Raw genomic sequence first — 12,800 nt, 5'->3', positions numbered from 1 at the left:
TTGGCCACGAAACCATACTTCGCAAACTTTTGACTGTAGAGACCCCAACCTTGAGTAAGGCCATAGTGATAGCCCAGACGTTCATTGCCACCACAAAGCAAATCTCTCAGCAAATCTCTCAGCACACAAGTGCTGTTACCAGTACTGTGAACAAAGTGATGTTGTTTTCAAATCGTAACGTACAGGGCAGGTCACACATACCTGCAGCTACACGTCCACAGATGTCTCAGAGTCCTTCATCAAGGGGGATGAATGCAAGGCCATGAACACCTCGTTGGCGTTGATCATTGTTTCCATTCATGCCGATTCAAAGAGTACATTTGCAAGGGCTGTGGAACGACGAGTGTGCAGGCGAGCTGCAAAACCTGTTAAACCTGCAAACCACCATGTTGCAGAGGAGGACAGATCCACAGAGGATCACTATGAACCAGAGCTTCAGATCGAGGAGGTAAAGGTACATGGGGTGCACGCATTCACCATGAATTGTCCCCCGATAACGCTGAATGTGGAACTAAATGGACTCCCGGTGTCAATGGAGCTGGACACAGGCGCGAGCCAGTCCATCATGGGCTTTCGAAAGGTTGTGGTGCAACAAGGCCTCAAGGCCAGTCTTAACTCCAGTTCGCACAAAAATAAGAACTTACACGAAAAAAACTGATTCCTGTAATCGGCAATGTTACCGTAAAGGTCTCCTATGATGGAGCGGTGCACAAGCTACCACTCTGGGTGGTACCGGGCGATGGTCCCATGCTGCTCGGCAGGAGCTGGCTGGGAAAGATACGCTGGAACTGGGGCGATGACCGAGCGCTATTGCCCGCTGACAACAGTTCGTGCGCCCAGGTCTTAAAATAAATTTCCTTTGCTGTTCGAACCAGGCATTGGGAAATTCCAAGGAGCAAAAGTGCAGATCCACCCAATTCCAGGGGCACGGCCCATCTATCACAAGGCTAGAGCAGTGCTGTACACGAGGATAGAAAGGGTAGAGATCGAGCGAGACCAGCTGCAAAGAGAGGGCATCATTTCCCTGATCGCGTTCAACGAGTGGGCCAGTCCTATCGTCCCAGTCCTCAAGGGAGAGGGTACCGTCAGAATCTGTGGCGATTACAAAGTAACTATCAATCGTTTCATCCTACAGGAACAATTCCCACTACCAAAGGCTGATGACCTCTTTGCAACGCTGGTGGGAGGAAAGACATCATATGGCATCGGGTGTGTATTGCAACAAGCTAATGATTTTGGGAAACTGCAACCGGTTGCTTATGCATCCATGAGTCTGTCTAAGGCTGAGAGAGCGTACACAGCATGATTGAGAAAGAAGCTGGATCTGACTTCAGCCTACATGACGCAGGAACTGGAGGAATCATCGAAGGCCCTCACCTGCATCAACACACACAAAGATCTTTTTGTTTATAACAGATGCCCATCTGGAATCCGAGCGGTGGCGGCGATATTCCAGAGAAACATGGAAAGCTTATTGAAGTCCGTCCCGCACACTGTGGTCTTCCAGGACGACATCTTGGTCACAGGTCAGAACACAGTCGAGCATCTGCAGAACCTGGAGGAGGTTCTTAGTCGATTCAACCACGTGGTCCCCAAGAAGGGCAGAGACACCTTCATTAATGACCTCCACAGTACCCACCCAGGCATCGTAATGATGAAAGCGATAGCCAGATCCCGCATGGTATCGATGCTGCATTCACAGATGTAATACATGCTCGCAGTTAAGCAATGTACCCAGGGAGGCGCCGCTAAGTTTATGGCCTTGGCCCTCCAAACCGTGGTCGAGGGTACACGTCGACTATGCAAGCCCATTCTTGGATAAAATGTTCCTTGTGGTTGTAGACGCGTACTCCAAGTGGATTGAATGTGAAATAATGTTGGCTAGCACTTCCGCTGCCACTACTGAAAGCCTGTGGGCCATGTTTGCCACACACAGCCTACCCGATGTCCTGGTGAGCGACAACGGGCTATGTTTTACCAGTGTTGAGTTCAAAGAATTCATGACCCATAACGTGATCAAACATGTCACATCTGCGCCGTTTAAACCAGCGTCCAATGGTCAGGCAGAGAGAGCAGTGCAAACCATCAAGCAAGGCTTGAAGAGGGTAACTGAAGGCTCACTGCAGACTCACCTATCCCGAGTCCTGCTTAGCTACCGCACGAGACCTTCACTCACTCACTGGGCTCCCACCTGCTGAACTGCTCATGAAAAGAGCACTTAAGAAAAGGGTCTCGTTAGTTCACATTGATCTACATGAACAGGTAGAGAGCAGGCGGCTTCAACAAAGTGCATACTATGATAGTGCAAATGTATCACGCTAGATTGAAATCAATGATCCTGTATTTGTATTAAATTATGGACAAGGTCCCAAGTGGCTTCTCGGCACTGTCGTGGCCAAAGAGGGGAGCAGGGTGTTTCGGGTCAAACTTTCAAATGGACTCATTCAACGGAAACACTTGGACCAAATCAAACTCAGATTTACGGATTATCCTGAGCAACCCACCTTGGACCCTACCTCTTTTGATCCCCCAACATACACACCAGTGGCAACCGGCACCACGGTTGACCACGAAGCAGAACCTATCATCCACAGCAGCCCAGGAGGGCCCAACACACCAGGCAGCGCAGCAAGGCCAGCTGCACAGCAGCCCAGCACCGAGACGATCAGCCAGGGCAAGGAGGGCCCCAGATCAACTCACATTGTAAATAGTTCCACTATGACTTTTGGGGGGGGGGGGTGGGGGGGGGGGGAAGTGTTGTTATATATGTATACTTGTATTTACTCTGTACAGCCACCAGAGGGCTCATCCCCTGGAGTCCCAAGGGATCCCATAATCGCTTGGGAGCACAGGTATTTAAGGAGGCTTCACAGGTTGGAGAGGCACACTGGAGACCTGCAATAAAAGACTACGGTCACACTTTACTTTGAGCTCAGTGTTCAGTCTGACTCTTTCTCCATACACAACACTATTTTTCTGTGTTTCATGCACAAGTACCCCCAGGTCCCGCTGTACTGCAACACTTTGCAATCTTTCTCCATTTAAATAATAACTTGGTCTTTGATTTTTTTCTGCCAAAGTGCATGACCTCACACTTTCCAACATTATACTCCATCTGCCAAATTTTTGCCCACTCACTTAACCTGTCTATGTCCTTTTGCAGCTTTTTTATGTCCTCTTCACACATTGCTTGTCATTCCATCTTTGTATCGTCAGCAAACTTGGCTACATTACACTCAGTCCCTTCTTCCAAGTCATTAATATAGATTGTAAATAATTGGGGCCCCAGCACTGTTCCCTGTGGCACCCCTCGTTACTGATTGCCAACCTGCGAATGAACTATTTATCCCGACTCTCTGTTTTCTGTTTGTTAGCCAATCTTCTAGCCATGCTAATATATTATCCCCAACCCTGTGAACTTTTATCTTGTGCAGTAACCTTTTGTGTGGCACCTTGTCAAATGCCTTCTGGAAGTCCAAACACACCACATCCACTGGTTCCCCTTAATCCACCCTGTTTGTTACATCCTGAAAGAATTCCTGCAAATTTGTCAAACATGACTTCCCCTTCATAAATCCATGCTGACTCTGCTTGACCAAATTTTGCTTTTCCAAATGTCCTGTTACTGCTTCCTAAATAATGGACTCCAACATTTTCTCAACCACAGATGTTAGGCTAACTTGTCTATAATTTCCTGCTTTTTGTCTGCCTCCTTTTTTGAATAGGGGCGTTACATTTGCAGTTTTCCAATCTGCTGGGACCTCCCCAGAATCGAGGGAATTTCACTCTAATTAAGCGATCAGCATTTGAAAATTGACAACCCGCCTCTTCCGAGGGGGTTGTACGCACGCAGCCAAACGTCTTGGAGTCAAACGCGGAAGTTGGGAGGTTTTGCCGGTTTTAACCTGCATCCATACCTAAAGTTGTTATATATGTAAACCTGTAAATACCTTGTTTAACCACCAGAGGGCTCATCTCCTGGAGTCCCAAGGGATCCCACAATCTCTTGGGAGCACCTGTACTTAAGGAGGCCTCACAGGCTGGAGAGGCACTCTGAGATCTGTAATAAAGGAATATGGTCACACTTACTTTGAGCCTGCAGTATCTAGTCTGACTCTTTATTCAAGACATAACAACTGGTGACGAGATACAGATGAGGAACCCCACCGCAACGATGCAGAGAACAGTGGGCATCCTGGAGAAATTTTCAGAGGGAGATGATTGGGAAACCTTCGTAGAGCGACTTGACCAATACTTTGTGGTCAAAGAACTGGAAGGAGAAGCGAAAGCTGGCAAACAAAGGGCGATCCTCCTCATCGTTTGAGGGGCATCAACGTATGGCCTCATGAAAAATCTGCTTGCTCCAGTGAAACCCACAGAGAAATCGTATGATGATTTGTGCACACTGGTCCGGGAGCATCTAAACCTGAAGGAAAACGTTCTGATGGCGAGGTATCGGTTCTACACGTACAAAAGGTCTGAAGGCCAGGAAGTGGTGAGCTATGTCGCCGAGCTAAGACGCCTTGCAGGACATTGCAAATTTGAAGGACACTTGGAGCACATGATCAAGGACTTCTTTGTACTTGGCATTGGCCATGAAGTGATACTTCGCAATCTTTTGACTGTAGAGACCCCAACCTTGAGTAAAGCCATAGCGATAGTCCAGGCGTTCATTGTCACCATTGACAATACCAAGCAAATCTCTCAGCACACGAGTGCTGCTACAAGTACTGTGGACAAAGTAATGTTGTTTTTGAATCGCAACGTACAGGGCAGGCCTCACATGCCTGCAGCTGCACATCCGCAGATGTCTCAGAGTCCACCATCAAGGGTGATGAGTGCTCGGCCATTAACATCTTGTTGGCGCTTCGGGGGTGATCATCGTTTCCATTCATGCCGCTTCAAAGGATACGTTTTGCAAGGGCTGTGGAACAATGGGACACCTCAAACATATGTGCAGGTGAGCTGCAAACCCTGCTAATCCTGAAACCCACCATGTTGCAGAAGAGGACAGATCCACGGCGGATCACGGCGAACCAGAGCCTCAGGCCGAGGAGGCAGAGGTATATGGGGTGCACATATTTACCACAAAGTGTCCCCCGATAATGCTGAAGGTTGAATTAAATGGACTCCCAGTGTCAATGGAGCTGGACACGGGGGTGAGCCAGTCCATTATGAGCAAAAAGACTTTCGATAAATTGTGGTGCAGCAAGGCCTCAAGGCCAGTTCTGACTCCCATTCGCACTAAACTGAGAACGTACACAAAGGAACTGATTCCCGTAATCGGCAGTGCTACCGTAAAGGTCTCCTACGATGGAGCGGTACACAAGTTACCACTCTGGGTGGTACCGGGCGATGGCCCCACGCTGCTTGGCAGGAGCTGGCTCGGGAAGATACGCTGGAACTGGGATTACGCCCGAGCGGTCTCGTCCGTCGACGACACTTCGTGTGCCCAGGTCTTAAACAAATTCTCCTCGCTATTCGAACCAGGCATCGGGAAGTTCCAAGGAGCAAAAGTGCAGATCCACCTAATTCCGGGGGCACGACCTATCCATCACGAGGCGAGAGCGGTACTGTACATGAGGAGAGAGAGAGTGGAGATTGAGCTGGACCGGCTGCAACCAGAGGGCACCATTTCGCTGAGTGAATTCAACGAGTGGGCTAGTCCGATTGTTCCAGTCCTCAAGGGAAACGGGACCGTCAGAATCTGTGGTGATTACAAAGTGACTATCAAGCATTTCTTTCTGCGGGATCAATACCCACTACCAAAGGCAGATGACCTTTTTGCGACGCTGGCGGGAGGAAAGACGTTCACAAAGCTGGACTTGACTTCGGCCGACATGACGCAGGAACTGGAGGAATCATCGAAGGGCCTCACCTGCATCAACACGCACAAAGGTCTCTTCATTTACAACAGGTGCCCGTTTGGGATTCGATCAGCTGCAGTGATTTTCCAGAGAAACATGGAAAGCTTGCTGAAGTCGGTCACGCGCACCGTGGTCTTCCAGAATGGCATCTTGATTACAGGTCTGGACACAGTCGAGCATCTGCAGAACCTGGAGGAGGTTCTTAGTCGGCTTAACCGGGTGGGGCTCAGATTAAAACGCTCGAAGTGTGTTTTCCTGGCGCCTGAAGTGGAGTTCCTGGGGAGAAGAATCGCGGCGGACAGCATCAGGCCCACCGATTCAAAGACAGAGGCAATCGAGAACACACCGAGGCCGAACGTGACAGAGCTGCGATTGTTTCTCGGACTCCTGAACTACTTTGGTAACTTCTTACTGGGTCTCAGCACACTGTTAGAACCACTGCATGCCTTACTGCATAAAGGAAACGAATGGGTATGGGGCAAAAGCCAAGAAAATGCCTTTGAAAAAGCTAGAAAACTTATGCTCAAACAAACTGCTTGTGTTGTTTGATCCATGTAAGCGTTTGATACTAGCATGTGATACGTTGTCATACGGTGTCGGGTGTGTATTGCAATAAGCTAATGAATCTGGGAAATTGCAACCGATTGCTTATGCATCCAGAAGTCTGTCTAAGGCTGAGAGGGCCTACAGCATGATTGGAAAAAGAAGCGTTAGCATGTGCCTATGGGGTAAAGAAAATGCATCAATATCTGTTTGGGCTCAGATTTGAATTAGAAACTGACCATAAGCCACTGATATTCCTCTTTTCTGAAAGTAAGGGGATAAATACGAATGCATCGGCCTGCATCCAGAGATGGGCACTCACGTTGTCCACATACAACTATGCCCTCCGCCACAGAAAACTGTGCCGATGCTCTCAGTAGGCTGCCATTGCCCACCACGGGGATGGAAATGGCACAGCCTGCAGATTTAGGCATGGTAATGGAAGCATTCGAGAGTGAGCAATCACCTGTTACCGCCCGACAGATTAGAACCTGGACAAGCCAGGACCCCTTACTGTCCTTCGTAAAAAACTGTGTGCTTGCACGGGAGCTAGTCCAGTGTCCCATTTGAAATGCAGGAAGAGATAAAGCCGTACTAGCGGCGCAAACATTAAATGTCTATACAGGCAGACTGCCTTTTGTGAGGTAATCGGGTAGAGGTACCCAAAAAGGACAGGGACACTTTCATTAGTGATCTCTACAGTACCCACCCAGGTATTGTAATTATGAAAGCAATAGCCACATCCCACGTGTGGTGGCCCGGTATCGATGCAGACTTAAGAGTCCTGTGTGCACAAATGTAACACATGTTCACAGTTAAGCAATGCACCCAGGGAGGCGCCACTAAGTTTATGGTTTTGGCCTTCCAAACCATGGTCTAGGGTCCATATTGACTATGCAGGCCCGTTCTTGAGTAAAATGGTCGTAGTGGTCGTAGATGCGTACTCCAAATGGATTAAATGTGAGATAATGTCGGCAAGCACGTCCACTGCCACCACTGAAAGCCTGCGGGCCATGTTTGCTACGCACGGCCTGCCTGATGTCCTTGTGAGCGACAATGGCCCGTGTTTCACCAGTGTTGAGTTCAAAGAGTTCATGACCTGCAATGGGATCAAACATGTTACATCTGCCCTGTTCAAACCAGCATCCAATGGTCAGGCAGAGAGAGCAGTGCAAACAATCAAGCAGATATTGAAGAGGGTAACTGAAGGCTCACTGCAGACTCGCATATCCCGAGTCCTGCTTAGTTACCGCACGAGACCCACTTACTCACTGGGATTCCACCCGCTGAATTGCTCATGAAAAGGGCACTTAAGACAAGGCTCTTGTTAGTCCACCCTGATCTACACGAACAGGTAGAGAGCAAGTGGCTTCAACAAAGTACATATCATGATAACGCAAATGTGTCACGTGAAATTGAAATTAATGATCCTGTATTTGTGTTGAACTATGGACAAGGTCCCAAGTGGTTTCCCGGCACTGTCGTGGCCAAAGAGGGGAGTAGGGGGTTTCAGGTCAAAATTTCAAATGGACTCATCTACAGGAAACACTTGGACCAAACCAAACTCAGATTCATGGACTATCCAGAGCACCCCACATTAGACCCTACCTTTTTTGACCCCCCCAACACACACACCAGTGGCAACCGACACAGCGGTTGACCATGAAGCAGAACCCATCACCTGCACCAGCCCAGCAGGACTCACCACACCAGGCAGCCCAGCAAGGCCAGCTGCACAGCAGCCCAGCGAGGGCCCAAATAACAACTCACCAAAACCAGCATTTGCACCGAGACGATCAACCAAGGAAAGAAAAGCCCCAGATCGACTTACCTTGTAAATAGTTATCCCATTGACTTTGTGGTGGGGGGGGGGGGGGGGGGGGGAGGGGGGGAGTGTTACATATGTAAACCTCTAAATACTTTGTTTAATCACCAGAGGGCTCATCCCCTGGAGTCCCAAGGGATCCCACAATCCCTTGGAGGACCTGTACTTAAGGAGGCCTCACAGGCTGGAAAGGCACTCTGAAGACCTGTAATAAAAGACTACAGTCACACTTTACTTTGAGCTCACAGTATCTGGTCAGACTATTTATTCATACATAACAAAACCCATGTGCTCTTCCACACTAAAAATTCAGCCTAGAATGTCCCAAGTCAATTTTCTCCAGATTAGAATTGGTATTACTGCAGTTTAACAAAGGAGAAGATTTCAAAATTACACTACAAGCTTAGCCAGAGATTTACAGTAGTTTATATATTCACTCTGCTGGCCAGAAAAGGGGCTGCTGCATTTGGTAAGTGTTGTCCAATATGTTAGCCACTAGCCACACATGCTTCATTGGGAATCCAGAAGTGGCTAATTGCATTTCTAATTAATAAATTAAAAAGTAATAAATATCATATGATCTCAATAATCATATTTGCACAGGGTATGCATGTATACTTTAACCTTTTCATGTATTGTTGGTAAAATGGTAATACAAAAGTGTGCAAGTGTTTTGTGATTGCTGTGAATGCTTTACTTCCTTGGTTATTGAATGGTGGTAGATCTTTGTTTAGTAAAAATGCACGTGAAGTGCATTTACCTGTAAGTGTATGCAAGACCATTTTTTCACTAAAATTAGTGCACGTGGCTGAAACAGCATCACTGTTGCTATACTTGTGGCTAGGCAGCAATTTTTGATGGATAGCAGTAATTTAGCGAAAGAGGAGGGAACAAAAAAAACAAAAATAAATTAAAATATGTTGACTAATATAGCTAGTAAATTGATGGATATTCTATGCTACTTTAAAAGCAACTGACCAGCACTAATGTATCGTTCTGAAAGAAATGAGAGTTCTGAAGAAGGGGCTGGTGGCATGGCCTCCAACCTACCCGCCCCATCCTTTCCAGGAAATGCCTTTATCAGCATTTTGAAAGAAAAAAACAATTGTATTATCTCATTAGCCACCTTCAGCTGTTCTCTTCCAATGCCGTACCAAGTCCAAAAAAAATGCACTTATGTACAAAATGACCTCACACCATTTAAATTAGGTTGATTATTAAAATGTTTCTGGACAGGACAGGCTTTTGTCACAATAAAACACACACTAATTGTCCAGCGGCATATTAATTCAGTCCATCAACCCCAGAACCATTTCTTTTGCATCACTCATTCCATTGATTGAATTCTGCTTTGAGGAATCCTTGGTACAGCCAGCCACACTACAAACGCTGGTACCTAAAAGCTCAATGCAAGTTACTAGTGGAATTGTATTTTCATTAAAGGACGGTAAAATAGGGTAGTGGTTATGGTACTGCACTCGCAACCTGTAAAGCGAGTTCAAATCCCACATGACAACTTACGAAACAGGATTCAATAAATCTAGCAATTATGGGTTGGATCCATGAAAGCTGCCAGATTGTTGTAAAAACCCAAAAGGTTCATTAATGCTACCCTTATAATGCCACCCTTATCCGGTCTGGCTTACACATGACTAGTCCACACTATGTGCTAGACTCACAACATCCTTTCAGATGTAAGAACAGTTGCTATGGCGACCAAATACAGCAAGTGTTGACCACATCTTAGGAACAAATTTTTTAAAAACCTTGATTTTAAATATATACTTTTGTGACCAAAAACTGATAGCAATATAAGCAGGCAAACCTGTAACGTATTCAATGTTCCCCTCTCTGCTTTTTTAATGTTAAAATAGCAAAGAAGCCATTCAGCGTCTGTCCGCTAATATCGACAACAGTAAGTCCTAACCTCATAGTGAATACAAGAAATAGCTGATCATGTTGCGGGGACAGTGCAGTGAACTCAACAAGTACAGGTTGAACCTCCCTTATCTGGAACTCCCTTGTCCGGAACCACCCCTCGTTCGGAACCACTCCCGACTGCCGGGTGGCACATGCCCACAATGCGGCTGGTCAAAATCCTCGAAAAATATCAATGAAAAAATATCTATGTAAAATAAATTTACCCAACTTCAGAGCCGACACCTCAGGGCCCACCGGCCCACCAACACCTCGGGGCCCAACTACACCTCGAGGCCCGCCGTCACCTTTGGGGCCCGACGGTCCGCCGACACCTCAGGTCCCAATGGCCCGCCAACACCTTTGGGGCCCGCCGACACCACACTGACTGACTGTCGTTCCAGCCAATCAGTGCACACACACACTGAAAACACGTGGCCTCCCCTTATTCAACCTGTACCTGCTATATAGGTTAATTCCACAAATGAATAATGAACTTGGTTAAAAAATAGTTACAGGAATATGAAAATTGTATGTAAACAGGCTATACAGTTCCGGTATCCGACCAAATTAATTCTAGTTACAAAATTTGGCAATTTGAAAATGTTCAATACTTTGAAGTTTTATGTGGGAAAATATATTGCAGATAAGGTAAAATCACCAAATGAAAACCTGTAATGAGTAGAATAACAGCAAATTAGTATTTTCCCAAATATATACTCTATCAAGCTTTAGGAGTTTTGAAACTAACATTTATTTTAATCTGCAACAGTGCTATTGTATTATAAAATAACTAGTAGCATATTTGAGGTTGTATTTTGCACTTTTACTATGCTGCAGAATGAGTTACACAAATCAGCACTGCTAACATCGGCTCAAGCAAATACAGTGCTTTGCTTGGTTGCTGTTAAGCCATTTCCTACCACAATTGCACAATCTACAGTTGGTTGAACAACTTTTTCAACATTTGCAGCGAAAAAGTTGCTTAGCTGCTTGAGAAGTATTAAAGGATTACTGTAAATGTATTATTGGCTGATATTTTAATAATGCTAACAAAATAAGTCCATAAATTAAATTAAATATAGCCATTTATCCAATTTTTCACGCAAATAGGAATTTTGGCTTTAGAGACACCAAAGTCAGAGAATTACATCAGCACAAAATTTACTTTGGAAAAAATTGCATACGAAACAGTGAATAAGTTCTTTGTCACTCTCCTCCCCAAAAAAAGGAAATAAAAGAATTTCGTTTTGGGGAAACAAGTGATGAAATCATACATCCCATGGGAGTTTGGAAACAATGTGGGAAAATTCTGGAAACTGCCCACACACTTCCTTTCTAGGGAAGAAAAATCTTAATATTTCTGTGACTGTTCTGAAACCACATCTACACAGCCCATTTGATACATCAACATCATCAATCATCAGCGACAGCTGGCCCTATACCATAATACCTTGCAGTGAGCCTCAAAATAAAAAAACTAACATCTGGATACAACAAATTTACTGTATGCGGTATTTTTTTGACTAACACTTTTTTCCTAAACTTTGAAAAGATGCTGCTGGAGAGTGCAGATACTCAATTTATCATATTGCCCCGAGATTCATCCGTTAAAACGGTGTAACAAGAAAGATTTCCCCAACCAATGAATGATGGAGTTGTTGAATGATTGTAATGTATGTCGCCTTAGGGCAGAAGCATAAACAGATTTATCCAAGTAGAAAGCCAAGAGAGTTCTTGAAACTTAAAAGCAAATGCATGTTGTTGATAAATTATATTGAGTACAAGTATATAGGTTATATATTTCAGAGATGAATGACAAATGTAAAAAAAATTAAAAGCCTTTTTCATTTTATGAAGTCATGATAAAATAAATAGAGCAAGTTATCTATAATAAAACAGATGAATTAACAATTTATCCATACAGTTATCAACAAAGGTTTACATATTGCATGCTTCAGTTGGATGTTTAGACATGTGTATTCAGGGTTAGGTCTGGAGGCTACCTTAAACAACAGCGCATTGACACTGCAGTGTCTGCATACCCGTGCTGGTCACGCCATCATCAGCCTTCTTTTCCAGGGGTTAACTGCTCCAGCAGCCAAATAAAATACAGAGACAAGCATGTAATTATGTAGACAGTCAAAGGGCATGCTCCATTTTGAAACCTATTTGCATGGTAAAATCTGGCCAATTTAGTGCACCGGAAACAAGCAAGGAAAGGGTCTCATGTCCAATAACCTACAATCCAGATGCTTTGCACACTTTCTTTTGTGAAAGAAATATATTCATATCAGACCACTTGTTACAGTCTTACACAATGATTAAAAAAGTCATCCTGTAATGAGATATAAAGTAAACCGTGAATGCTGGAGATTAAATAAAAAGGGATTGAAATTCCAATCGGCAATCTTGAAATATGAATGCTTAATGTACTTCTGCTATATTCCTCTGCGTGCCATTTTTAAGCAGGTGTTAGTGGGTTAATGTCAGCAAACAAACAGTGCACCCAGGAGTGAAGTTTGATAAACAAATTTCTATCCGAAATGTCAAATACATTTCCTGCATTTTTTATTCAATTGCTTGAAAATTTAATTACTGAATGTTCTTTGCTGCTTTAAAAAAAATTACATCTTATTTTATCATAG

The 12,800-nt window shown here is 45.0% G+C and overlaps 1 protein-coding gene across 5 annotated transcripts in view; it reads right to left on the bottom strand.

Annotated features, from left to right (window-relative positions):
• metap1d (methionyl aminopeptidase type 1D (mitochondrial)) overlaps positions 1-12,800 on the bottom strand; it is a 209,307-nt gene that overhangs the window by 136,282 nt on the left and 60,225 nt on the right. Inside the window, exon 1 of one of the 5 annotated variants that reach the window (XM_070874699.1) lies at positions 3,951-4,013. The exons of the other annotated variants lie outside the window; for them this stretch is intronic. Coding sequence (XP_070730800.1) covers positions 3,951-3,975 — 25 coding nt within the window. The 5' untranslated portion in view covers positions 3,976-4,013. Of the gene's footprint in view, positions 1-3,950; positions 4,014-12,800 lie in introns of those variants that run through there. 5 annotated transcript variants of the gene reach the window in all.

The sequence above is a fragment of the Pristiophorus japonicus genome, chromosome 3, assembly GCF_044704955.1.
Source record: "Pristiophorus japonicus isolate sPriJap1 chromosome 3, sPriJap1.hap1, whole genome shotgun sequence".
NCBI lineage: Eukaryota > Metazoa > Chordata > Chondrichthyes > Pristiophoridae > Pristiophorus > Pristiophorus japonicus.
Note: the sequence above shows the minus strand (reverse complement) of the source record. Positions and strands in the feature narration are given on the sequence as shown.